This window comes from Dunckerocampus dactyliophorus, chromosome 17, assembly GCF_027744805.1.
Source record: "Dunckerocampus dactyliophorus isolate RoL2022-P2 chromosome 17, RoL_Ddac_1.1, whole genome shotgun sequence".
NCBI lineage: Eukaryota > Metazoa > Chordata > Actinopteri > Syngnathiformes > Syngnathidae > Dunckerocampus > Dunckerocampus dactyliophorus.
In genome coordinates this window covers 16,849,593-16,874,800 of record NC_072835.1, presented here as the reverse complement: position 1 = coordinate 16,874,800, position 25,208 = coordinate 16,849,593, and the positions used below count along the sequence as shown (strand labels likewise).

The 25,208-nt window shown below is 40.1% G+C and overlaps 2 protein-coding genes across 2 annotated transcripts in view; both read right to left on the bottom strand.

Annotated features, from left to right (window-relative positions):
• LOC129169802 (nucleus accumbens-associated protein 2) overlaps positions 1–8,946 on the bottom strand; it is a 44,700-nt gene extending 35,754 nt beyond the window's left edge. Inside the window, exon 1 of the mRNA XM_054756588.1 lies at positions 8,360–8,946. The gene's annotated coding sequence lies outside the window, so the exon portion shown is untranslated. The remainder of the gene's footprint in view (positions 1–8,359) is intronic.
• A 3,437-nt stretch (positions 8,947–12,383) lies between these two features.
• On the bottom strand, positions 12,384–14,345 carry LOC129170082 (transmembrane protein 250). Its single transcript, XM_054757267.1, has 2 exons — positions 14,170–14,345; positions 12,384–13,735 (listed from the first exon to the last, which is right to left on the bottom strand). The coding sequence occupies exons 1-2, from the start codon at positions 14,217–14,219 to the stop codon at positions 13,192–13,194; spliced, it is 594 nt and encodes a 197-aa protein (XP_054613242.1). The 5' UTR covers positions 14,220–14,345; the 3' UTR covers positions 12,384–13,191.
• Between the last annotated feature and the right edge of the window lie 10,863 nt (positions 14,346–25,208).

Genomic DNA, 25,208 nt, shown 5'->3' with positions numbered 1-25,208 from the left:
TTACCCGATAAAAGTTGTCCCATTTTGGGTCCTGAGCAGAAGTTTGGGAAACACTGATTTACAGCATTAGGATTACCCAGTATGAAAACAAGAGTCAAAGTAAATCACAAAAAGAGGTCATCAATCATGGAGATTATATGGTCATTTAACCTTCAGTCCTGGCTGTAGAAATGATGAAAAACAGCCTATAGATTTCCTGGTATTTACCACAGGCCTCTCCAAGCATCCTCAACAGCACATACTGTACATAGGACGGCTCTTTGTCAATTTGCGTCTCGGGCTTATTACTTTACACACTAATTTGCAGGCTCTGTTTACCAGCACAAGCCTTAAGAGAGACTTGAAGTTTGCAGCAATTGAATTATGCACGCCGCACAGCACAAGAGCCCAGAAAATTGAGGTGGGCTGCAAGGACAAATGCCATTCACGCGGCTCTTCGTTGCCTGCCTACTTCTGCGCGCGCCTAAGTGTCTTGGTGAGTCGGCCATGGCTTTTATTTTCAGTCTTTGCACACTGTCTGCAGGCATCCTCCTCCAAATGATAGGTTTTACTTTCACTGCCTGTCTAATGTCCCCTTCACTGTAACTGAAAAGATATGCGGAATTGTGCTGAGTCAGACTACTGTCTACTGCTGCTAAGACTGAGCCAACTGGGGGGGAAAAAAAGAAGTTAACGTTAGTGTGCTATTGAGATGATAGACATACAGTACAGACATCCAGTAGTATTATCTACCTCTGCATTCGCTTTAAAATGTTACGTGTGAAACTCATGCGTGTTACCTTACTGTTTTGCAAGGAATCCATCAGTGGTATTAACGCTGACTGAGCAGTTTGCCCCTTACTGCTATTACAGCATTGGTTCTGTTGCTGCTGTTTTGTGCAATATACATTTAAATTCTATTTGGAAATATCTAATTACATTTCATGCAAACCTTTCCTTCTCTATTTTCTTGCTCTGTATCAATTATCGCACGTTCACTGCATCATGAATTGATATCGTGGGCAAAATTACGTGGCGATCGCCACAAAATATTGACAACAAGTTGTATCATGATCTGTTATGATATATTATAATGTTGACACACTAGCAACAGTAAATATATATCTGGCCATCTGTTGTGAAGCAATATCAATAAACACATGTTTAACACAAATTGTTTTGTCAAAACTCACGCATTAGATTTCTGATTATTTCGTGAATACTTTGAAATGCCTCTTGCAATGCATTAAATGTCACTCCATCGTGCTACCATCGATATCGCGGGCAAAAAATATTGTGACAAGATACTTGTAGATGTATCAGTTAACAGCTATTTGATATGACTAATAGCGTAGGCAAAATGATAAACCAGTATGAATATACAGTAGCTAATATAAACAGCGCTTTTGATCACTTAATATTGCGATGCAATTGTATTTTTTAAAACTCATTATATTTCTGATTATTTTGTGAATTTATTTTGAAATGCCTCCGCCAATGTCACTCCATCATGCATGCTACCGCCGATATCGCTTCCACAAAATATTGTGACGGTAGACAGTTGTATCAGTTATCGCATTTATCTGTATCCCAATACAATTAATAGCATAGGCTCGAATTGTTTATTATTGCAGATATTTTCAAATAAAATTGTGATTGTGTCATAATATGACATACAGAAGGTATAAGATACACATTTTCGTGCTTCACAAATACAGTCCATGGTTTGTTTCATATTCTTTTTAGTTTTATTGCAATGTATAAACTACTGTCACACCACCATTGTACATACAGTTGTTATCAAGGGCAAATTATGATATTGTATCACGTATCGCACAGAGTTGATCTGTCATTCACACCACAAATAGATATAGAGATAGGCAAGACTGTGTCATTAAGTGTCAAAAACCAATTTTCCATCCTGTTTGAGGACACAATCTCATGACTGTTTTTGCCAAATGCATGCTACATGCTGGCTATTCATGCTGAAATTACTTGTAACAATCAACCCCCCCTGCGCATACACACACACATCTCCTGCTTTTTTTTTTTCATTCTTTCACTCCCCCAGCCAGGCACAAATGCACGGACATGCACGATCACACGAATGCACACAAACGCAGGCACGACATTTCATGCCATGTGATCTCGCTAGGCATCATGCCAATGGCCAAACATGTCATTTTGCAGAGAGGTGACACACACACACACACACACACACACACACACACACACACACACACACACACACACACACACACACACACACACACACACACACAGAGTGAGACACACGAAGTGTGTGCAGAACATTTGTCATGAGTTTCATGTTTGCCACATGCGCGTACAACTTGAAATTAACTCTGTTGTATGCGGGAAGATTTTTATTTTTTTTATTTATTTAAAAAGGCACGAGATCTTTGTGTGAGATCGAATGTGCAATTGTTCTGCCATGTTTACTGTTTCATTGTCTCCGATCTTGGAAGGCTTCCTGACGAGAGCCCAGTGAGAAACAGGCTAAGCCAGCAACATTTCAAGAGTCCTAATTTGCTGATCCTGTTTTTTTTCCCACTTGTTTTGTTTTTTTTTTGTCCTCCACACTCTTTCCAAACTAAACGAAAATTGCTGCAAAATTTGTACCCCTGCTTTCAGGAACTCCAATCTGTACCAATGTTATTATCTTGGCGTGTGCTGAGAATTGCTAGAAGAGTTTACAAAATGGCATCTTCCTCAATATAGCTTAAAAAAAGGGGGGGTGGCGACCCTTCAGTGCATTCCGAGAAAGTTCAGAGAATACAAAATTGTGCCACCTTGAGTGGAGATTCAAAGAAGAGAGGAACTGCCTGTGGTCTCCTTCGTTTTGGCTTTTGTCAGGGACAACTCCTTTACGCTATGAACACATGGCTGTGTGAGAGAAAGCGGCTGCATGTCAATACAATCATGGGGAATGCGTCTCGTGGTGCAATAATCAGCCCGACGTAGCTTTTTGTAAAGACCACCATAAAAACTTTGATTCTACGATTCTTTACTTGTTCCATTACATGGTCGTTCACTGCCTGAGTGCAGGTTACACAACATTGTTTTGCATTTTCTCTACATGACGACGCCTGAAAACGCACATGTTCCAAACCCCTGCAATACTGTTTCCATTTAAATGCTAAAAACCTGGAAAAATACCTGTGAAAACAGAAGGCACGCTTGTCTGTCAATTGTGTTCTGCACTGTAGAATTAACATGACCTATAACACTTTTCCAGCAAAAACATTTACTACAAATAGCAGTTGCAACTAGCCAACATTAAAATGCAAAGACAAAAAAAAGATATGTACAGTATACATACCAGCAGTAAATCTGGGACGTTTGGGTTGTTTTCTAAGAATTCTGCTACACTTTCTTATAGGAAACTATTAAAAACGCGAGGACACCGGGAAATTAGGGCAAAATATAGTTGTGAGCTGACAGGTATGGCTCAGTCCAAAATAATGTGCTAAATTTATGCAAAAGTGTTGGTGTATGTTTGTTTGGTGTGTTTTTTTCCTCTCATTTGTCTGTTGGCAGGACTACACAAAAACTAAAACAACAGATTTCTATGAAACTTGTGCAGGCAAAGAACACATTCAATTTTGGTAACGACTAAGGGTGCAACCATTGCTCGTACCTCGATTACAAAAAATAATCAAGAATTTGTTTCTGCCTGGACAAATCGCTTGCGTGACCCACGCACAGGACAAAGAAGGAAGCAGAGGTTTGAAGGCATGGGAGAATGCGACAAGGCCACGAAAGAGAAGGAAAACATGTATGTAAAAAAACAGACAGAAAATGTGGTTAAACAGCAAGTTTTATCCCCGTGACTTGTTAGCTTGACACAGAAGTTGCCTGTACGTATGTTTTTGCAATGTAGCCGGCGACACTGTTTTGGTTATATTTGGCGACCAAACGCCTCAGTAAGTGTTGACTGTCGGGACGAAGGCGCCGCTGCCCGAGGCAACTACATCGCTGTTTTTTTTTTCCCCGTTGAGAAAACTGTCCATGCCACTCGTCTGTGTTCATGCGCTCACCGTGTTCCTTCTGTTTAAAACCAAAATGTTCCCATCCCACATCGGATGTAGCATTAGCCTCAAAAACCATCGTTTCTGTGCCTTCTTAATGTTAGCGTATGCTGCCTCACGAAGCTCACTGCTCACTCTCTGTATCTACTCACTAGTAGCCCCGCCTTCACCAAGAGGCTAATTGACATGAGGGCCCACTCTGTTCATATTTTTTTTTTAATCGTTTGATTAATCGATTATCGTGACAGACCTAGAGACTGGGTAATTAGTGCAAATCGGTGACGTTAAGGTTAATCTACCTTACTAACATAACTTTAACATAACCACCCTGTCAAAACTTAAAATACTTAAATAATCTAGGTCCGTATTGGATAGTGTCTGGGTCCAAAGTCGGGCCGCAGTCCGCCAGTTAGTGATCACTGCCATAGTTGATGTCATGTTGTTCTTTAGACAACAAAGTTGCAATAATCAACAGTGCCTCTGCTGGTTGCAGCCAAGTAGTGCACTCCACTTTGCCTCAACTGCTTCAAGACAATAAATTCCACACGATAATTACTTCTTAATGACCAATGTAGATTTTCTTCCAAGCCCTATTTCTTCAGGGACAGGATTCGGGATAGAACCGGTTCCACGTAGACCTGGAAAATAACTATGCAATGGAAACATTTCAAATGACACCTACACAGTGGGCTGAATGCTATACTGTATGCCATCATGCTGACTGATAATGAAAACCCCACAGAAAGTAGGAAGATGATAACTTCACAGATGACTTGCAGCCATCAACAAGCCCTGGCAACACACACACACCTCTAACAGGCACTGACACACAACCGGCGGAGGAAATATAAGACCATTGTATGAGAACGTGGTGCCATGTATCGCATGCCATCAACGGTGAGTCACCGCTGAGTCTCAGGGAACGGAAGGGAGGGAAACAGTGCACATATAAACATGCTGTACGCATAAACATATACATAAACAAAGCATGAGGGCACATGTGAAGCCTTGGCGTGTTTATGCACTATGGAAAATTTTTGAGTATGAGTGAAGAGACAGGGGGGGACTTTTCTTCTGTATGATCTGCAAACGAGCCAGCGCCTTATTTCTTACTAACAGACACAAATCAAAAGGATTCTACTTTGGGTTGTCGGGTAGACCAACAGAACAGGATTATTTTGTACAGTAATTTTTCTTTCTTTGGAGAAACTGTCACCGTCATTTTGTGTTCCAGGCCTCAGATGGGATTGAAAAGTGCTGCCGTTCCCTCTCCTTGACACGCTCTTAGCACACAAGCCACCTCCCCCACCCCCACTCCCACACCAAGGCCCCCTTGTGGAATGCTGTATAGTGTGAGGCCTATGGAGGAAGGGCATCCCAGGACACAGCGCACACACACGCACACACATACAGCTGCTGAGAGCCATCACGACCCTCTGGAAGAGCTCCAAGGTGATGATGGACCCCGCTTGGAAGGTTTTAACAAGGGAAACAACAAAGCAGAATCACATGAATTTATCATACGTGTGTACATACATAGTGGTGGCTCGGGCACATCTGTGAAATTCAAGTTGCCAACATTTTTGAAAAACTTTTTAAAGGAAACGTCACTTTTTTGGGGAGGGGGGATTTTGCCCATCATCCACAATCCTTATGTGAGACATGAACACACGTGTCGTTCTCTTAAGTGCGTTCTGAAGATATAAAAACAGATAAAAAGAGATGGCTCATTACTGCACAAAATGGGATACACTTATGCCGCCTACAAAGACTGCGATTAAAACACCTCCAAAAACCTCAAACAAGGTTTTATGGTTTTACATAAAATGCTGTAACCATGTGCAGGTATATTCATGATAACATGTGTTTTTAAGCATTGGTCTATCAGCCTGTGGCATCACTACTGTGAATGACAATACACATAATAGGGAAGTAGCAGTGCGTGACGTAGGATTAGAACCACACAGTAAGTGCTTTACGCACGCTATAAACCTGGCAGTCTTACCTGCGCTCAATGTTCCTAGCGTCGCTCGATCGCTCGCTCGCTCGTCGGAGTTCAACAGTTGTGGCAATGTTGCTGTCCGAGCAGAAACTGTAGTCTACATTTGATCAAAGTTACATAAAATTTGTCAGATGAAAACGCGGATTTTGGAAATTCACTACTTCCTCGTACAGCACCCTTCTTTTACTTCTTTTAGCGTAAACAAAGCTAATCTACTGCAATGTGCTATCTATTTTACATAATTACACGTCAACATAAATGACTGTTACTAGCAGCTAAAACTGCCATCATTATTTTCACTTTTAGAATTTTTTGTTGTTTTTAAAAAAATATTGTGACATTGTAGATTTCTTATAAGTAATGTTAGAATATTCTCTTGTCTCATGAGCCAAGTGTATCGTGGCACAACTAGTAATTAATTAATCCTAATTACTGTTAACATGTCCTGGTCCTAGTTAAGAATGTAAAGATGCTACTCAAAAACTGTACGGTTAATAATGGTTTTATGATCGCTACACTTTGGACTCGGGAGTGGATTAACTCCTTAGCGCTCCAGCGGACAAACTATTTACATGAGGAAACCCTTTTACAATTCAGCTCATTTCCGTACAAAGGCATGTTATACATATTTCACTGAGATTCGACTGATGTACAGCATTAACCGTAACTGCAGGCACACATGACACCAATGTTAACCCAGTTGCAAACATGAAACGACATGCAACTCACCTTTGAAGCCTCAGTGTTCCACCTGCAAACAAATCTAAAGCAGTCCTATTACGGTGACAATGAAATTGACAAAACACTGATGTTAGTTCATTGGCGGGCTTCTGGTATAAAGGCAGAGAACTCCTGTGTCACAAGCACATCAAAGTTGTACCTTGCAAGTTTTTTTTGTCTGTCTTTATTTTCAAAAACAATAAAGACAAAACAGTCTTCAAAGACCAGATAAATCATCGAAAGCCGCTGAGCTTTGTCTGCATGGAGTTCGTAAAGACTTTGATCAAGTGTCTCCAAAGTTGCACACATTTGGAACGCCTGATCCTAATGTTAGAAAAACCTGTTTAAAATACTAAAATTTTGTTGCATCACTGTCAAATTTGAAATAAGGACTAAGATATAGCCTCGTACTGTTTTCCAGCTCATACCATAAAACGATTATTTTGAAGGCACATTTTCAAACCTAAAAAAACAAACATTTTTCAGTGTATTCAAACTCATCTTCCTCAATGTCAGTACCACTTACACACTTTCTACCTCGGAAGGGATAAAATGCAGCTCGTTAGCTTTCAAAGGAGCCCAAAACCGTGCCTCTACTCCAAATAGTTCAAGGACCGCTTCGTATTTAATATGGGTATGACTTCTTAAATGCGATTTTGCCAAATAAATTCCATAATGTTAAGGGGTTAATTCTACATCCTATAGGAAAAACTGCTTTGAAATCTAAACAAATCCAATGCATTGTATTCAACATCAGAGGTTGCACTGTACTTTCGAGAGTTTTGCTAACATTTTACTTAATTTCTCAGCCAATAAAGCAATAATCTTAATGAGACAGTAGAAGAAATCCATTGTGTTTCAAATGCATCATTGCAGATTTTCATAAGTAGCTTGGTGGTTCCACGGTTGAACCAATTGTCAAAGCAATTTGAAAATAGCACAGCCTCTATTACTACGCTCTTTGATTGACAAATGTAGGGTGACATTTGAGCCAAACTGAGAGACACCTGAAAGCTAACACAACACTAGTTGATAAAAAATGAGGTTATTTAGAAGAAACAAGGAAAGGAAGTACCAGGAAATGGAGAGCACGAGCCACACACAAACACACACACTGTGTACATGTGTCACCTGCTTTTATGACCTCAAGAGTTCAGGGAAGGTGAACTTTGCCACAGTTGAGCTACATTTTTATACTTTCACCCAATTGCAATTACCATACCATACGTGTTAAAGTCATAATACTTTACAGTTACGGTTGATGCAGCTGCTTCCACTGCAAGGGAAGAGGAAAAATGCTGTCCAGTCCATTGCAGGACTCCCACGCTTGTGCAACACTCCACAATAGCTTCATTGTGGGTGGAGATTTTTTGTTTTGACTTCACCGTGACGCAACTTTTTTCTTTTTTTAAAATATGCCACTTTCTCCGGTACAGTAAAAAGTATGACAGCCATTTAGGGCTACATAGCTGTAATTGGGATATATGACCCCCCTATTTGAAGCACTGCAGTGTCATGTCAGCAGATTTGCTTGGGGGAGGTAATGCATGGCTATGCGTCACAGCTACCAAGCATACTATATATATAATTTAATTAAATATATATTTACCCGTATAGGTGGTTATTCCATGCACGGTGGCGATCAGTCCTCTTCAGATGACCAATAAAGTTTGCCGATTAAGAAAAAATCGAACCCCTGGTTCTCCTTCTTCTTCTTAGCGACTCTTGTGGCTCTACCGTGGCCGCCCGTCGCCCCTCTCCCTCGGCCACGCTTGTCCTCTGAGTGCCCGCTGCCTGTGTGGAGGAAGTGGAAGCCGCTCACATGGACAGTTTAACGGAGCAGCCTGACTTCACGTCCCGTTTGGCTAACAACACTTTTAAAGAGGCAGACATCTTTTTTGTTGTTGTTAGTGGTGGGGTAGCTCCTTTACGGAAGCTAGGCTAATGTAGTCATGTCGTGCCGCCTTTTACGGACACATGAACTCGGTGCACTCAGAGCTATTATAAAGAAGCCAATGAAGCTCCCCTCCCCTCCTCTCTCACATTTGCCACCAGCACCGAAATGGCTCGTTGGTCAAATATGTTGTTGTGCTTTCATGAAAAGGCAAATAAATGACACGTTTAAGGCAGCACACGGGTTCCTTGTGTGCGACAGGAAAGTGAACATGTGTGGTTACCTCACATGTCCTCAGATGACAGCGGCAAACGCGACTAGCTTCTGCGCATGCGTCGTCTTCCTGTTTGGTAGGATGTGTTAGCGCCAACTGCTGGCGTCTGGCCTTTACTGCAGCCGTACAATGGAATGAATGGAGTACAGTATAGTACAGTATACTACTGTACTCAATTTTTTTCACCTGTAAAAGAAAAAAATCACAATTCCATTTTAAAATATGCGAAAATATTGTATTAAATTTATTTATTATATATAAATGTTTTTTTAATAAAATGATAAATGTACAACGTAGTTAAATTTTCTTTTATAAGTATGGAAACAAGTTTAAGCATATCTGTTATTTTAAACTAAGCATGTATTTTATTATACTATATACTTAGAAACACATCCCTATTTTAATATAAACACAGCTTGCTTTAAGCCACTAGGATTAGTAAAGTAAAAATACTGTATGTATAAATAAATACATTTTATTTTTATTTCATTTTAGAAAATTTAATTTAGTCATTCAGTGAGTTTTAGCACATGCCCATGTTAAAATATAAATAAGGTTTGCGTTTGGGACATTGGGATTTGTCAATAAAAATATGAATAAATAATTCGATCGTTTGTTATTTTATTCAATTAGAGTTTGTACAGTAATTTCATTTTATTTTATTTTATTATGTTATTACATTTAATTGAAACACACCTATTATTGCATAAATCAGCAAGTGTCTAATAAAAACATTTAAGCATTACTTACATTTGTTGTAACCACCTTTTCTGTTTGCATACTTAAAGGTGTCACTTACATTCTATTTTATTTTATAACATTTTATTCAGTCACTGCTTTAATTTCATTTTATTATTAATTTTATATTAATTATATTCAATTAATTAATAAAAGCAATGAAGAAATGCATTACTTCTAACTTACTTCACAGTGTGCTTACTTTTGCACAAAAAATGGTTCAGTGTTCCCTCGTTTTATCGCGTTTCACCTTTCGCGGATTCACTGCTTTGCGGAATTTTTGTAGTGCTTGCTTTTACAGCATTTTACAGCAATTACAGCATGAACATGTCACAGGCCGATCCTGGCCTTTTAAGAAGAATTGCATTATGGGAAGTTGAGTGTCTCTCTTCACTCGCGCGTCTGTCTGCACCACCCATTGTTTTCTGTGTCCTGATTGGCTGTAGACCATTGTCAATCAATCTCCTTCATGCCGCCAATCGCTAGCTTGCTTGCTAGCTTGGAAATGAATCTTTGGTTCGAAGGACTGCAGCAATATGTTTTAACAAGGATACAAAAATGCTACAGCACAGTGGAACTGCCAGGGTGAAAAGGCACGGTCACAGGAGAAAAAATACACGCGAGTGACTTAATAATTTCTTGTAGGTTCTTGTAACCTGTAGGTTGAACATTAATATTCAAATAAAGATTTGAACTTCTTATGTGAGTGTTAAACAAGAGAGAAATGTGCTAAAATGTTAATGCCTTTCTTAGAAAAGTGTATAAAGTGTATGGTGAGAGGTTTTACATACTTAAAATATATATAATCATTGTAAAACAAAAATAAGTTGGCTACTTTGCATATTTCACTTATTGGGGGCTATTCTAGGGAACATATCCTTTGCTTTAAAAAAAAATCCAATAGAATTTGTTAACCACATCTACCACTACAGTTCTGAAAAAGTTGACAAGTTTTGGGCTCGACTACAATTTACAGACAAAAAACCACATTGTACGGATGCAGGATTCCAGTATGAGTGGGGAAAAAAGTGAAATAGCTATGACACAACAAAAACAAACACAAAAGTCATCCTGAGAGATCAACTTCTGTTTTAAACGGGGACAAAAGGAGAAATGAAAATGGCCTAACCATGAACGCTGTTGTTGAGGTCACGTACAGTGTACTGTACAGCAAGTACACAGTGCATAGAACATGTTGATCCACTTTGCAATACCAAAAGCTCATTACTGCAAACAACAGAATAATCCAGGGATCGACTGAGGCCACCAGCCTGCGTGTCAAGATGCAGACCCCTTTTGCTGGCACCAAAAGCACCCGCCATTATTGTGTCGAAGGGTTTATTTAATAGTAAGAGGGGTTTAATTCTTGCAGACTAGTATATAAGGTGATTGGGACACAGCCATCGCCTTTGTTATGCTTGGCAGAAACCATAAGGTCATGTTGTGGTTAGTGTGTGAGAGAGTGTTACAAAGTACGTCATGTGAAGAGCCACCAACGTGACACTTGACCCCCGAGCCCGTCTCTCATGATAAGCCGCAGTCATGGCCACATTAGCACAGCCTGGCAGCATTTTTTTTTTTTTACAATAAGGAAGCAGATGTTTGTCAGGTGACATGTATAGACCTGATCAAAATCTTAAGACCAGTTGAAAAATTGCTAGAATTTGCATTTTGCATATTTGGATCTTCATGAGGTTTTAAGTAGAGCTACAATATGCAAAAGCAAGAAGGGGAGTGAGACAAAAAACACTTTGAAAAAGTCATTTATTGAAAACAACAATTAAACTGAAATAGGCTGTTTATCAGCTGATAAAAAGTTTAAGACCATCGCTCAAAAAATAACAAAAAGCTCTCCAAACCAGAAGAAAAACTGTTCTCAGTAGGACTCAGTAATGAGTAGCTCCACCTTTCTTGTTAATCACTTCAGAAATTGCTTTGGGCATGCTTGATGCGAGTGTTTCCAGGAGGCTAGTGGGAACATTGCTCCAAGTGGTGAAGATGGCTTCACGAAGGGCATCAACTGTCTGGAACTGATGGCCATTATAATAAACTTCCCTTGCCATCCATCCCCAAATGTTCTCTATGGGATTTAAATGAGGGGAACATGCAGGATGGTCCAAAAGAGTGATGTTATTCTCCCTGAAGAAGTCCTTGGTCAAGCGAGCATTGTGAACTGCAGCGTTGTCCTGTTGAAAAACCCAGCTGTTACCACACAGACGAGGGCCCTCAGTCATGAGGGATGCCCGCTGCAACATCTGCACGTAAGCATCCACCGTTTGACGACCCCGCACCACCTGAAGCTCCGGTGTTCCACTGAATGAAAAAGCACCCCAGATCATGATGAACCCCCTCCACTGTGCCGGGTAGAAAACATCTCAGATAGGATCTCCTTGTCATGCCAGTAACGTTGGAAGCCATCTGGACCGTCAAGGTTACATTTTTTCAAATTCCAAATGTTTTTTGTCTCACTCCCTTTTCTTGCTTTTGCATATTGTAGCTCTACTTAAAACCTCATTAAGATCCAAATGTACAAAATGCACATTTCTAAAGCATTAAGTCTACAATTGTGATGAATACCATAGAACAGAAAACTGAACTTAATGCTACATAGAAAAAGGTCTGGCTGCTCAGTACTTACACAACGTAGCTTTACCAAGCAGATGCTAGCATCTGAAAGCATAACTACTGTACTAACTACCATTTCGGGAGGGAGAGGTGACAAGAAAATACAGACAAGGACACATTTTATTCCAATAAAGAATCGGGTTTTAGTGTACATAAAATCAATTATCCCTTTCATTCACTGATGCACAACACCTAAACCAGGGTTTCCTAAACATTTTCATCCAAAAAATATGGTGACTCTCCAATACCCAGATGCATTCAAATACATCAGGTATTGGTGTCAACATAAAGTATAGTGCACATCAGGACTAGTGAATTAAATTATTCTGGCTACATCAAGGAAAGGCAAAGATCTTCTACATGAGACCTGCTTTTAAGGACCCGCTGCAAAATCACTAGTCAAAGATCCTCCGCGTAACAGGAGTGCTCTGCTGTTTTAAGGATCGACTGTAAAAACAGCAGTCAAAGCACCTCTATAGGACAAGAGCGCGCTGCTGTCTTTAAGCACCTACCGCACTCGTCAAAGATCCAAAATGACAGTCGTGCTCCGCTGGAATCTGCTGCAAAAATTTTGCTGGCAAGTTTTGAACTGAACTGGAGTCCCTGTTTGATGTCTGGCCTGCAGGCCACCAGTTGAAAAGCCTGATGTACATTTTAGGTCTAGATTCAGAAAACCCTGGCTTAATAAACAGTCACACAACAGCGCTTTTCAATACAGAATGACAAACCAAAGAATTCCGAGCTGCACCTGAAGTTACCATACATATGGCATGAAATGAACATTTTAGTCCTCTGAGATCACATTGATTTCCGCATGCAAAACAAACTAACAAAAACAAAACAAAACAGTGCATACATGTTTTTAATGTTACTTAAGGTAATGTCCAAAAAGCATCAGCTCGAGACACAGCTACATGTCGACAAACACCATGAAACACCAGCCGAGCCCCCCCACCATGAACATTGTGATCTGCATGCAGTAGATGATCAGGTCGTTCACCACCCCAAAGTCCAAGCGCCTGTGTCCAAGCAAGATGAGAATGACAGACAGCTTGTACTGCAAGCGCAGGAGCACGCGCACGCTCACGTACTGCACGAAGAACAGCCCAGATAGCGCCACCCACAGGAGGGAGGTCAGCAGACTGCAGCCGAAGTAGAGTAGGAAGCGCAGGAAGCTGTAAATGCAGCGCGAGCGCAGGTAGAGGTCGAAGTTGTTGTACTTGGTGCGCACCAGCTTGGTGGCGTGCGTGGAGCCGCAGGCCGAATGCATGCAGGTGGTGTGGGGGCCATGGAAGCTGCGCACCCGCCGAGGGATGGGGATCACAGGCATGGGTGGGCTACTGGAGCCCCCGGTTAGACGAGGAGTTGCCTTGGGGCTCTGCTGTTGGTTGCATTGTGTGGTGGCTGGCTGTTTCTTGCAATGGTGAGTTGTTAGCAGAAGGCTAACAAATCCACTGTGGAAACACATAAGACTGTCATTGATATAGTCCAAAATGCAGATCATGCATTGCTGAACAGTGTTCTTATTCAGTCCTTTGTCATTCAGTACTTTGCCATTGCATAGTCTTTCTCTTTCTTTCTTTCCATAGTCAGTAATTACTGAGGCATAGAAGGCAGTAGGGATAAGACTAATTAAGATCTGCGTCGTCCTGCTTTCTTTCAAGCATGTAGAATGACGCAAGTGTACTTCAATGCAAGTTTAAAACTACAAACTAAACCATTACGATGACCAACAAGTGCGCTAGATTATTCAAACCCAACTGTGGAAAAACGTAACATTGCCACTGATATAGCCCAAGTTGCAGGCTAATGCATTGTATTAATCTACAATAACAAAAATAGCTAGCATACATCAAACAAAGCATTATCAACAAGTGATCGCCCTTACCTGCGACTTACACGCCGTTTCTCTCTGTTAAAAATATTGTTCTCCGACATTCACAGAAGAATAACACTCTGTTACATTTTTAACAATCAACGTCGATATAAATAGACGATATTTGTTGTCTTTTCAGCCCAGAGGTGCATCTTTTTCCCCACTCACAGCGGTGAAGCTGCCGGAAGTCTATAGCATGTGTCGTAAAATGTTAGGTTGACGGCACTGCTGATTTAAAGGGCCAGTACACACACTTCTCCGGTACAGTACTGATATGCCGCAACAAATTCATTATAATATTCATTGTTGTCTCATTTTATTTTTTTTTGTAGTTATTTTTGAAATGACAGAAGTAAAACGGAGTCATTAGAAGAAAGTTATCATTGCACAAAAGAAAAGTTGTAATATTACGAGAGGTAAAAAGCCAAATTATTACAAGAATAAAGTTGTATTAGTATGAAGAAAAAAAGTGTCATATTTCAGGGGGCTGATATTAAATATAATTTCATATAGTGACATCATATAGCAATATTTAAAGAATAAAGTAAGTTGAAGCATTTATATGAAACAAGTGGTCATTTATGAGAAAAAAGTTACATTTTACCAGGAAAAAGGGGTAATATGATGAGGTATATAGTTCTAATTTTACAAAAAAAAGTCATAATTATAGGAAACAACATTTTAATTTTACAATAAATAGGTTATTATTTAGATATTATAAGAATAATGGAGGCGATCGGGAGGCGTGTGTTCGAATCTCCTTTGGACATCTCTGTGTGGAGTTTGCATGTTCTCGTGGTGCGTGGGTTTTCTCCGGGTGCTCCGGTTTCCTCCCACATTCCAAAAACAATTAGATTAATTGGCGACTCTAAATTGTCCATACGTATGAATGTGAGCGTGAATGATTGTTTGTCTATATGTGCCCTGCGATTGGCTGGCGATCAGTCCAGGGTGTGCCCCGCCTCTCGCCCGAATTCAGCTGGGATAGGCTCCAGTATACCCCCGTGACCCTAATTAGGATAAACGGCATAGAAAATAGATGGATGGAAGAATAATGTCCTAATTTTACAACAGTAAAGCTGTAATATTATGAAATAAGAACAATGTTATAATGTTTCAAGAAAAAGGGTGTATTACGATGGGAAAAACATATGAAAAAATATATTTTTAACAATATCAAATGTAAGTTAATGTCATATATTAATATAATATTTCCAGAATGAAGCTGTATAATTTAAGTCGTAATTTTATGAAAACATAAGTTACAATTCCGCTTGAAAAAAAGTCATCATTTTAGGACAAAAAAACTTACATGACTAATAATGTGATGAGAATAAAATAGTATTATTACATGAAGGAAGTGACTTTTTTTTTTTTTAGAAAAAAATATTTCATGTTTAAAAGAAGTAATGTAGTTAAGTTGGAGCCAGTCGCCTCAACGTAAACCACAGAAAAATATTCTCCATATATGGCGTACTATTTTTTTTTAAATTCAAATTTCATCATTTACATGGCCGCTGATTACGTCATTAGGTATACATGCACAAAGATCTCAAATCTCAAAAATTGAGCTCGACAAACAAAAGCAGGTTAAAACACACTTTATCATGACTTAAAGCACACAATAGTGTACATGAATATATGAATACTTAGTAGTACATGAAAGCTTCTTACTGCATATCAAATAACGTTCAAGGCAGATTTATGAGTCGGACGTACTTGTCAGATATCTGTCAGCCAGCCAGGTGGCAAGGTGTGCATAACTCCCATAAATAAGTGCTTATTAAACATATAAAGACGATCATTTTGCAGAGGATTTAAGGCGTAAGGGGTGTTATGCAAAATTAGAAAAACAAACTTTACTGTGATATTTAATCAAACACACATAAAGCTGTCCCTTAGACTGAATATATTAGGTGTACTTCAGAATAATGATTGGACTCGGTAATGGGATTCAGTGGAGAATCATTTGAACAGCAGCCAAATCGAGAAGGCTGCTGTGGCATATTGAATAATTAATAATGAAAGTAGAGTGGGGGAGATTCTGTCTGTCCACAAGAGGGCACCATTCCCCACCAAGATATACAAATGAATGCACGGGTGGTGCTGTTCGGGTTACTTCCTAAATATATATGAAATAATTAATCTTTTCACTTGTACTTCATGTTTATATTATTTAAACATTATAAAATATTACGTATACATTTTGATTTTTTACATTTTATATTGCAGTGTATATACATATATAATAATATTTTGGCCTCTTATATATATTTACATATATAAAACATGTGTTCATGTGTGTGTGTGTGTGTGTGTGTGTTTATAGATTTATCTTATCTAGTTTCAACTGGGTCCACGATTACTATAAATGTACAGTATAGAATAGCTCGACAGACAGGTTTTAATTATATCTTTACCACTAGAGGGAGATGTTTGGTCATCTAACATTATTTCCCATGGCTGGTGAAGGAGACACTGTACTTTAATTCTTATGTTTTAAATTTACTTTTAATTCTAATGACGTATATATATCTATTTATATATTTATTAAAAAATAGATCAAATCAAACATGAATTAACATGACTTTCTTTGCAATGGTAAAGGTCTCGTATTGTAACGCATTAGCTTGTGCAGGTGTACCTCATGAATCCCTGGTATGATAATTAATACGATCGTAATGGCTGCAGCAACATTGTTCTGGAAATGCACATTTATAGACTACTCAGTTAAACAATTGTAGCCCATAAATTCATGTTTCTACATAAATGACAAGGCTTTAGTATGTTTTTTTTCATAAATTATATTTATATTTCCTTTCATTACAGAGTGCATGGGTTGGATTCCTGGCCACAGATGCGTCAGGAAGGGGCATCCGGTGTAAAAACTAAGCGGAAAAAAAAGAAGAAACCACAGTCTATTTTCTTTAAATAACTGTCCCATATGTCCATCCATTTTCTATACCACTTCTTCCTCATTAGGGTCGCGGGGGCATGCTGGAGCCTATCCCAGCTGAGTTCGGGCGACAGGCGGGGTACACCCTGGACGGGTCGCCAGCCAATGGCAGGGCACATACTGTATAGACAAACAACCATTCACACTCACATTCATACCTATGGACAATTTAGAGTCATCAATTAACCTAACATGCATGTTTTTGGAATGTGGGAGGAAGCCGGAGTACCCGGAGAAAACCCACACACGCACGAGGAGAACATGCAAACTCCACACAGGGGAGAATCGAACCCAGGTCTTCCCAATCTCCAAGCTGTTACTGTGTTGGCCAACGTGCTAACCACTAGACCACCGTGCGGTGCGTGCGGTCCCATATCTACAAAGCAAAATGATACAGTTCAGAAAAGACATAAAAAAGTTGTTGTCATTGGGAGTTAAGTAACCACAGTTAAGTAACCAAATATGTGTTCCCTGTGGTCCGTATACTTACAAAGATAAATGATGCTAAGAAAAAGTCATGGTCACAGGTAAGGTATAGTGAAAAGGCAAACATGCTCTTTAATCCTCCTCTACTACTCGGTAGACTTGACCCAAATCAATTAATTCATTAACTAAGTAGAGGTCACAACAGCCAGCAGTTGGCCTAAGACAAATTAAATCAATTATTCAGGCTAATAAGATGAGGGAGACTTTTAATGAGTGAAGGTTTAATCAAAAAAACTCTGTTTGTTGCATTATGAAGCAGCTCAGAGAGAGATGAGTTTGGAGTGATAGTTGGTGTCTTATTAACACAATGTGTGCTTTTATGCTAATTCAGTCGGGTTTTTTAAAAAGTTTTTCACAGTCTTTGCGGAATGTACGATGGAGTATTAGGGCTAAATTGAAAAAAAAAAAAAAAACAATCAAAAAAACGGAGATTTGCGACTTTGTTGTCGTAAATTTCCAAGAAAAAAGTCGTAAATTTAGAAGAAAAAAAAGTTGCAATATTACGAGAATAAAGTCATAATATTACGTGTCATCGTGTCATACGTGTCGGAGGGAAAATAGAGCATCGCTCTTCAGGAAAGAAGGAAACGTTCCTCTTGCCTCAGGCAAGCTTGTTTAGAACGTGGCAGCAACACAGAGCAGTTGAGCACACACAGATTAGCATGTCTAGCCCTTCTCACTTCCGCCTTCCTTGCCCCGCCCCCTCCAATGGCAAAGTAATACATTTCCTTGGGCAAAGGTAATATTCCGACTTTTTTTCTCCTAAATGTACGACTTTGTTCTGAAAAAAAGTCGTACATTTACGAGAAAAAGTCAGTTTTAAAATTGTCTCTCCCCCCCCCATTAATTTACCATTATTAGAGCCATCTAGACATGAAATAACACCCCTATAGTCACCTTTACCCTCATATTACCCAATATAGTAGACATAATCAGAGAAAACGTAAGACATAAATACATTTTTAGGCTTAAAAATACTTAATTTAGTCCAACAATCTGTAATATTTGCTAAAATATGCCTTTTTTTGAGTAGTAATAGGCTGCAGTCAAACACGAAACAGCGTGTTAATTAATGAATTTTTGAAAAACCGCGATAGAGTGAGGGAGCGATGTTCGAACCGCGATGAAGCGAGGGACAATTGCGTACAAAAGTGGATTACAGTGTACTTGTGCTACCTTGTGGTCAATGTGGTTTTTCAACCCGTCTAATTTTGAACACTTTGACCTAAATACAGTCGTCTCTCGCTACATTGCCGTCCGAATATCACTCCCTCACTCTATCGCGGCTTTTCCAAAATAAATTTATAAATGATCGCTGTTTTGTGGTTGACTATGGCCCATTATCAGTCATAACATATTGAAATATAAGTCAGATGTAATATTCTGGCCACTAGGCATCAGTCATGACACACAACATTGATGATATATTTCATTCACGCAGCATGTAGTCAGTCAGCCATGGCATGATAGAGTGAAAAGAAGTTCTCCTCCTATCTCGTGTGGAAGCGGTAAGTTTTTGGCCTCTTACTTTGTCTTTCTTCCGCACTCTGTTTGAAACCCTTTCTTAAGTTTAGAACATATAAATTGGAAGCAGCCGTGGCCACCCTGTGTTCCTGCAGTGATCCCGTAGCATGCGCATTAGAATTGTGGTGTAAAATAAGAATAATAGGCAGGTAAGTGTGACTATAGGGGTGTTATTTCATATCTACAGGGCTCTAATGATGGTTAAAAAACATATTTAGAAAGACATTAAACAGGTTTTCTATGCTCTAACTACAAAAATATTGCATTTATTAATATTGAATCCTACTTCACGGAACTCACTTACTGCGGTAGGGTCTGGAAGCAATCAACCGTGATAAACGAGGAGCGACTGTGATGTCATAAATGAGTGACAAGAAGCTAACCAGTGCGAAGATGCTCGTCTATCTGTGGTTCAACTACGTTTTGCAGGGGTTCTGTGTCTTTCTTTTTCTCATTCAGCCTCTCTGTTGCGAGTGTTCATTTTAACAAGCGTGCGACGGGAGAGAGGTCAGCGCTAACGAGAGCCACGGCAGTGCCAATACAGGTCGTTAAAAGTGAGGTTAGAAACCTCGGGTGTGCACGTGGCCGTTGCGAATGAAAGCTCGCGCCGCTGGCCGCCATTAACCAGATTGGCCTGAGGAGGTCAGTAGGGGTCAATTGATAGGTCAATCACCTTGTCGATTCCATGACCCCTCAGCCGCGTTGCCCTTTTGGGGCCGGATGCCTGGACGCTCATCTTGCCTTCCCTCCTTCTGTCTGAGTTATTGTGCAGTCCGGTGCTACGTTAACATCAACAGAAAATAAAATCTACTCGATCACTTATGCTGATTTACGCTCGGCCCCTGCAACCCTCTCGACCAGGCTGACGGAACATTTTTAATGTGGCGAGATTTATGCAGCAAATTACCTCACAGTAGTAAAAATAAGAGGGCTTGAGTGTGTTTGTGTCGTATAGCTTTTCACATGGAAATGCGCATCAATTATAGCAAAGGCACGACAGTAAATGCTACCTGAACAAAAAGACAGCAATCATGCGCTAAAAAGAGCGATGTCCAAAGAAAAGAAAAAATACCTCCACACGCCGCTCCGGCAGGCATGATGTCAGGGGTCAAGACGCTAACGAGGGGTCGGGTAAGCAGGCCGACCTCATGACATCATTGCTAAGAACGCGGTGATGAAAGGATTAAAGGCAGGTTCAAGGACCACCTGGATAATGTAGAATGCGTAATGTCACTTAGCTCATCATGGTCGCCATAGATAGCTCGATCATCTTCGTGCTGTAAATAGTGTGACATCACGGCAGAACGAAGAAGGCCACACAGTAAACAATGGAAGACATCCTGGATTTGTTTTCCTTTGTTCTTGACAAGAAAAACACGACATTTGTTTGAGAAATTTGAATTCCTGACTCTCTGTCGACCAGTCAGTGTGTCTAGCTCCGACCCTTTAGGTACCGTACCACTCCTTTGAGCGTCTCCACGAAAGGCCGTTGAAAAACGGATTATTTTAGTACCGTTGGGAGTTTGTATTCTTATTCACTGTGTCAAATTAGCTACGAAATAAAAATGTATAAGAAAAATATAACGAATGACAAATTTAAAATCAAAAAATGAAATACAAAATAACACAAATGTTGAGCAAAATATAATTCCAGAAAATAAAAAAGATAAATAAAACAATAAGAAAACAACAACATTACGTCATTCTGCTGTCATGAATATCTAGTCGGATTCGCCTGTGATTAGTTGAAACGTACATATTTTGTAAAAGTTTGTTTTCATCAATTTTTATTTGATACATGTTCATAAATGATCCATATCATTTCAATGACACTTGCTTAACTGATTTTTCATAGATGTTGCATTCAGTTTGTGCAGTTACTTGAAAAAGCTGGTTTTATTAACTAGTTTATTTTGTATTAATTATTCATTATTTATTTTGAAGGTGTTATTAATCATCAATTATTAATGTATTCTGATTAATTATTATGTATTAATATATTTAAGCTTATTATGAACTTATAGTCGGACTCTATTCAAAAGCTTTCTGTAATTAGTTGAAACGTACAATCAATTTTTATTTGATACGTGTTCATAAATGATCCATATCATTTAAATGTGTTGAAAACACTTGAGTACGTGAATTTTCATCGATGTTGCATTCATTTTGTGCAGTTACTTGAAAAAGCTGGTTTTATTAACTAATTTATTTTGTATTAATAATTTTTTTAATTGTTATTAATAATCAATTATTAATGTATTCTGATTAATTAATATATATATAGTAATATATATATAGTAGACAAATATATAGTAATATATATAAACTTCCATATTCTTCAAATGTTTTTCTTTTTTTTGGGGGGGTTATTTGAAAAAGCATTTTTACATAAATTTCAATTTTATAAATATTCGTAAATGCGTTATTCTTAAAAAACAAATATACTGCAGCTAGACAGAGTAGACGAACTATAAAAATAGTGCTTTGCTTGGTGAAGCACTTGGTGAGATTTGCCATTAGCCAAGCTGAGTAACTATCAGACAGGCGTGCAGAGGATGGTTCACTAGATCTAGATGGCTATTGGCTACCTCCACTAAATGATGTTTACCGTGTGGGAGAGGAAGATCACATGTACAGATTGTCACACCGTCACCCTCCGACTTAACATGTCAGCTGTCACCTCCTGTAATATTAAACACAGATGTCTGTTATGTGAGTCGGGTCTCTCTTTACCAAACTGGGTTTCACCTGTCCGGCTGTGCGTTCACTTTGTCCATATGTTCGTGTGAACTAAACACAATGCACGGGCTCATGGTGAAATATTTAAGAGAGATGTGCATAAACAAACACAACAGACAGCATTTGCTCTGTCTCTATTTTTTAATTGAATTGCCGTTATAAGAGGTATACAAAAAATTCTTATGACTTCACCTAAAAGTTCCATAAGCTCTTGTTTGTGCACATGGAACCACAGTTGGGTGCTTTTCTCACAGTCAGCTCTCTACAAAGAGCGTTTAGCCGCTCATGAATAATCCAATGAGAGCATCCAGCAGATGGGGGACCTGCTGAGGGGGTCCGAAACCGGAGACAGACACCTGACGCGTAAAAGAAGACAGGACCTGAATGACTTTTAGCGTTCAAGTTTTGGTGCGACTTTTAAGGTATATGACTTCCCCAAAGTTAGTTGATGGGCATGTCTCAGAACAAAACACACTGAAAAAGCAAAATCTGTGTAATCATTCATTTTATGATATATTTCTTTTTGACAAATTTCATTCACTCCAAATTGTGTAACCTTTCTGGCGTTCTTGTAGGCGGTACCTCGATTTTTGGTCCTAAGTGGTCCAAAACCAAAAACGTACGAAAAACTGAAGCAATTTTTCCCATAGGATTGAGGAATCCAATGAATCAGTTGCAGAAACCCCAAAATATTAAACAATACATTTTAATAAAGAATAATTCGAGTTTTACATCCAGAAAACAATGCAAGAATAATTATAAAGGACAAGTGAATATCTAGGGCCGCACGGTGGCCTAGTGGTTAGCATGTTGGCCAACACAGTCCTAAGATCTGACAGATCTAGGTTCAAATCTCCATTGGGCATCTCTGTGTGGAGTTTGCATGTTCTCCCTGTGGATGCGTAGGTTTTCTCCGGGTATTCCGGTTTCCTCCCACATTCCAAAAACATGCATGTTAGATTAATTGGCGACTCTAAATTGTCCATAGGTATGAATGTGAGTGTGAATGGTTGTTGTCAGCTGGGATAGGCCCCAGCATACCTGCGACCCTAGTGACGATGAGCGGCATAGAAGATGGGTGAAGTGAATATTTAACATTACCTTTATTGCAGAGTCTTTGCAGAGAGGGAGGAGGGGAAGATACGCCATCTTCGTACTTTTCTTTCTTGTATTCAATCGTTCAGTAGTGTTTCTCACCTTCTTTATTAAATTACTGAGATTAGCAACTTTCTTTGGCCCCGTGCTGGGTTATTTAGCAGTTATTCACACGGACAGTCAGTCAGCAATGTATAGGGTGCTGTGTTTGGGTACTTGATGTTTGTTTGTTTGTTTGTTTGACAGGTTTGTTAGGTGCAATATTGTTTGATAACCAATATAGATGAAGAAAACCGGGGCAGAAGTTTGTGTTTTCGAAAACCAGATCATACGAAAACTGAAGCCTCGCGCTGTGATAAACAAGCGCACATGTGTCGGATGAATGCAATCTTGCCCTTTTTTTTGTATAAATTTGTAACCCAAAACACGACACACTCATGTCTTCATGTCCCGCCTGTCAAGCAATCACAATTACTGTGTACCTCGAACGCATCGCCGGCTAACTTATCACCCCCGGTGGTGCCTAATCTTTCTGGGCAGAGAGGAGGCATCCATCATCTTAAAACACCATCTATTCCAGGTCCAGCTTCTGTTGGAAGCGGCTGAATCTGCTCGGGTGTGTGTTTGTGTGTGCGTCACCACAACTTATGGGCTGTCAACACAAAGTGCGCAGCCTTGCCGGAAGCTGACAAGCACAGAATGACTGACAGTGACATTGCACCATTATACCCTGTGCTTGTGTGTGTGTGTGTGTGTGTGTGTGTGTGCTAGGATGTCTGATTAAAGCTGCACTCAGTTATATTTCTCTCTTCCCCTCATAGGATGTACACAGCATGGCCACTTGTCACCTTGATGGCGCCATTGCTGTCAAAGCCACATGTGACTCCTCCAAATTAGACCATCTTAATGCCCCTCATCACTTCTTCATCTTAGTTTTACATTTTAATTTACCCAAGTAATTCTTTTCTTCAAGGCACCCCATTCTGCCTCCTACTTTGCGTCCTCCTCCTTCATTTCTCCCTTTTTTACTCACCTTTCAGTTTTTTGCGACTCCCTTTCTGTGCCCTCCCTCCCTCCTCTCCCTTCCCCATCAGCAACCCGGGGGCTGATGAATGCGTGGCCTCCTATTGATCGCGATGGGTGATGGATGATGGCTGGGAGATGAGTGATGGGGTGCAGGCAAAGGTGCCAATAAGAGGGCAGGCGGAGGGCGGGGTCTCCCCTGGTGGCGCTAATGGGAGAAGACTTGGGGGGGGTGGATGGAGGTGGGCGGCCACCCTGGCAACCCACACTGTCGGTGGCGTTTCGGGCCTGCTATTCGCATTTACTTCCCACGCGTAGCACCTATGTGTCCCCCACTCCCATTGCATGCACTTCGGGGGCAGGGGTGGCGTACGGTGCCCAAGTGGTACTTAGCAGGAAAAGATGATGGATGACGAGCCAGGAGGGGAAGACTGCCGCCGCAGTCCCAAATTGATATCCCCGGCAAATGTTTTTGTCTGCTGTGAAAAATGGTGCCGCAACTCTCATCTCGACTACAACACCCCCCTCCCCGACCCACCATCCCCAGGGCACCCCACCTCCACACATCATCTCTCTTCCTCTGCCGTTCTTTTTTCTGCTGTAAATCCATTTCCAACCAAGCAAAATGTTGATCAATTCCCGGCCTTCCTTCTCACATCGTAACCCCGCCTCTTGTGCCCTTGTTGCCGTAGAAACCCACCCTGCCCATTCTCTGTCACCCCCCCCACACCCCACTTCATTCTTTATCCAAGTGTTTACCTTGCTGTTTTTTGTGCCACACCATTTAGAGAAAACTACCTATCACAGCAGGACTATTGATTGTTGGCTATTACTGTAGCAGGTTGGAGAGGGGGGGGGGGGGGGGGGGGGGCTGCTTTTCTAATGGAGTGCTGAAGTTTGGAGTCACACAATTTTGCTGCACAAATAATTGAAAGCAATTGTTTTGTTCAGCTACACTGCAGCAATCTGACCTATGACCGAAGCCACCGCTTCATTTTGAAAATCGATGGGGGCTCATGCTGTGCTACTGCGCAATAATCCATCAGAGTAAGTAAGAAGATTAGGTTGACAAAAACATGCTTCGAACACTCATCTGACTTTCAACCTGAGTTCCGTCTAACTTCTATACATAATGTGTCATCACAGAATGATGCAATGAGAAGAGTCCACGCTTACTCGTGCAACGTTGCATGGATCATTCTGTTATTGCAAAAATGTCGAAGGTAAT

Coding starts and splice junctions, on each gene's coding strand:
- LOC129170082 (XM_054757267.1), bottom strand. CDS start 14,219: ATGTCGGAGAACAATATTTTTAACAGAGAGAAACGGCGTGTAAGTCGC. Junction 13,736..14,169: donor AAACGGCGTGTAAGTCGCAG/GTAAGGGCGATC, acceptor GTGTTTCCACAG/TGGATTTGTTAGCCTTCTGC.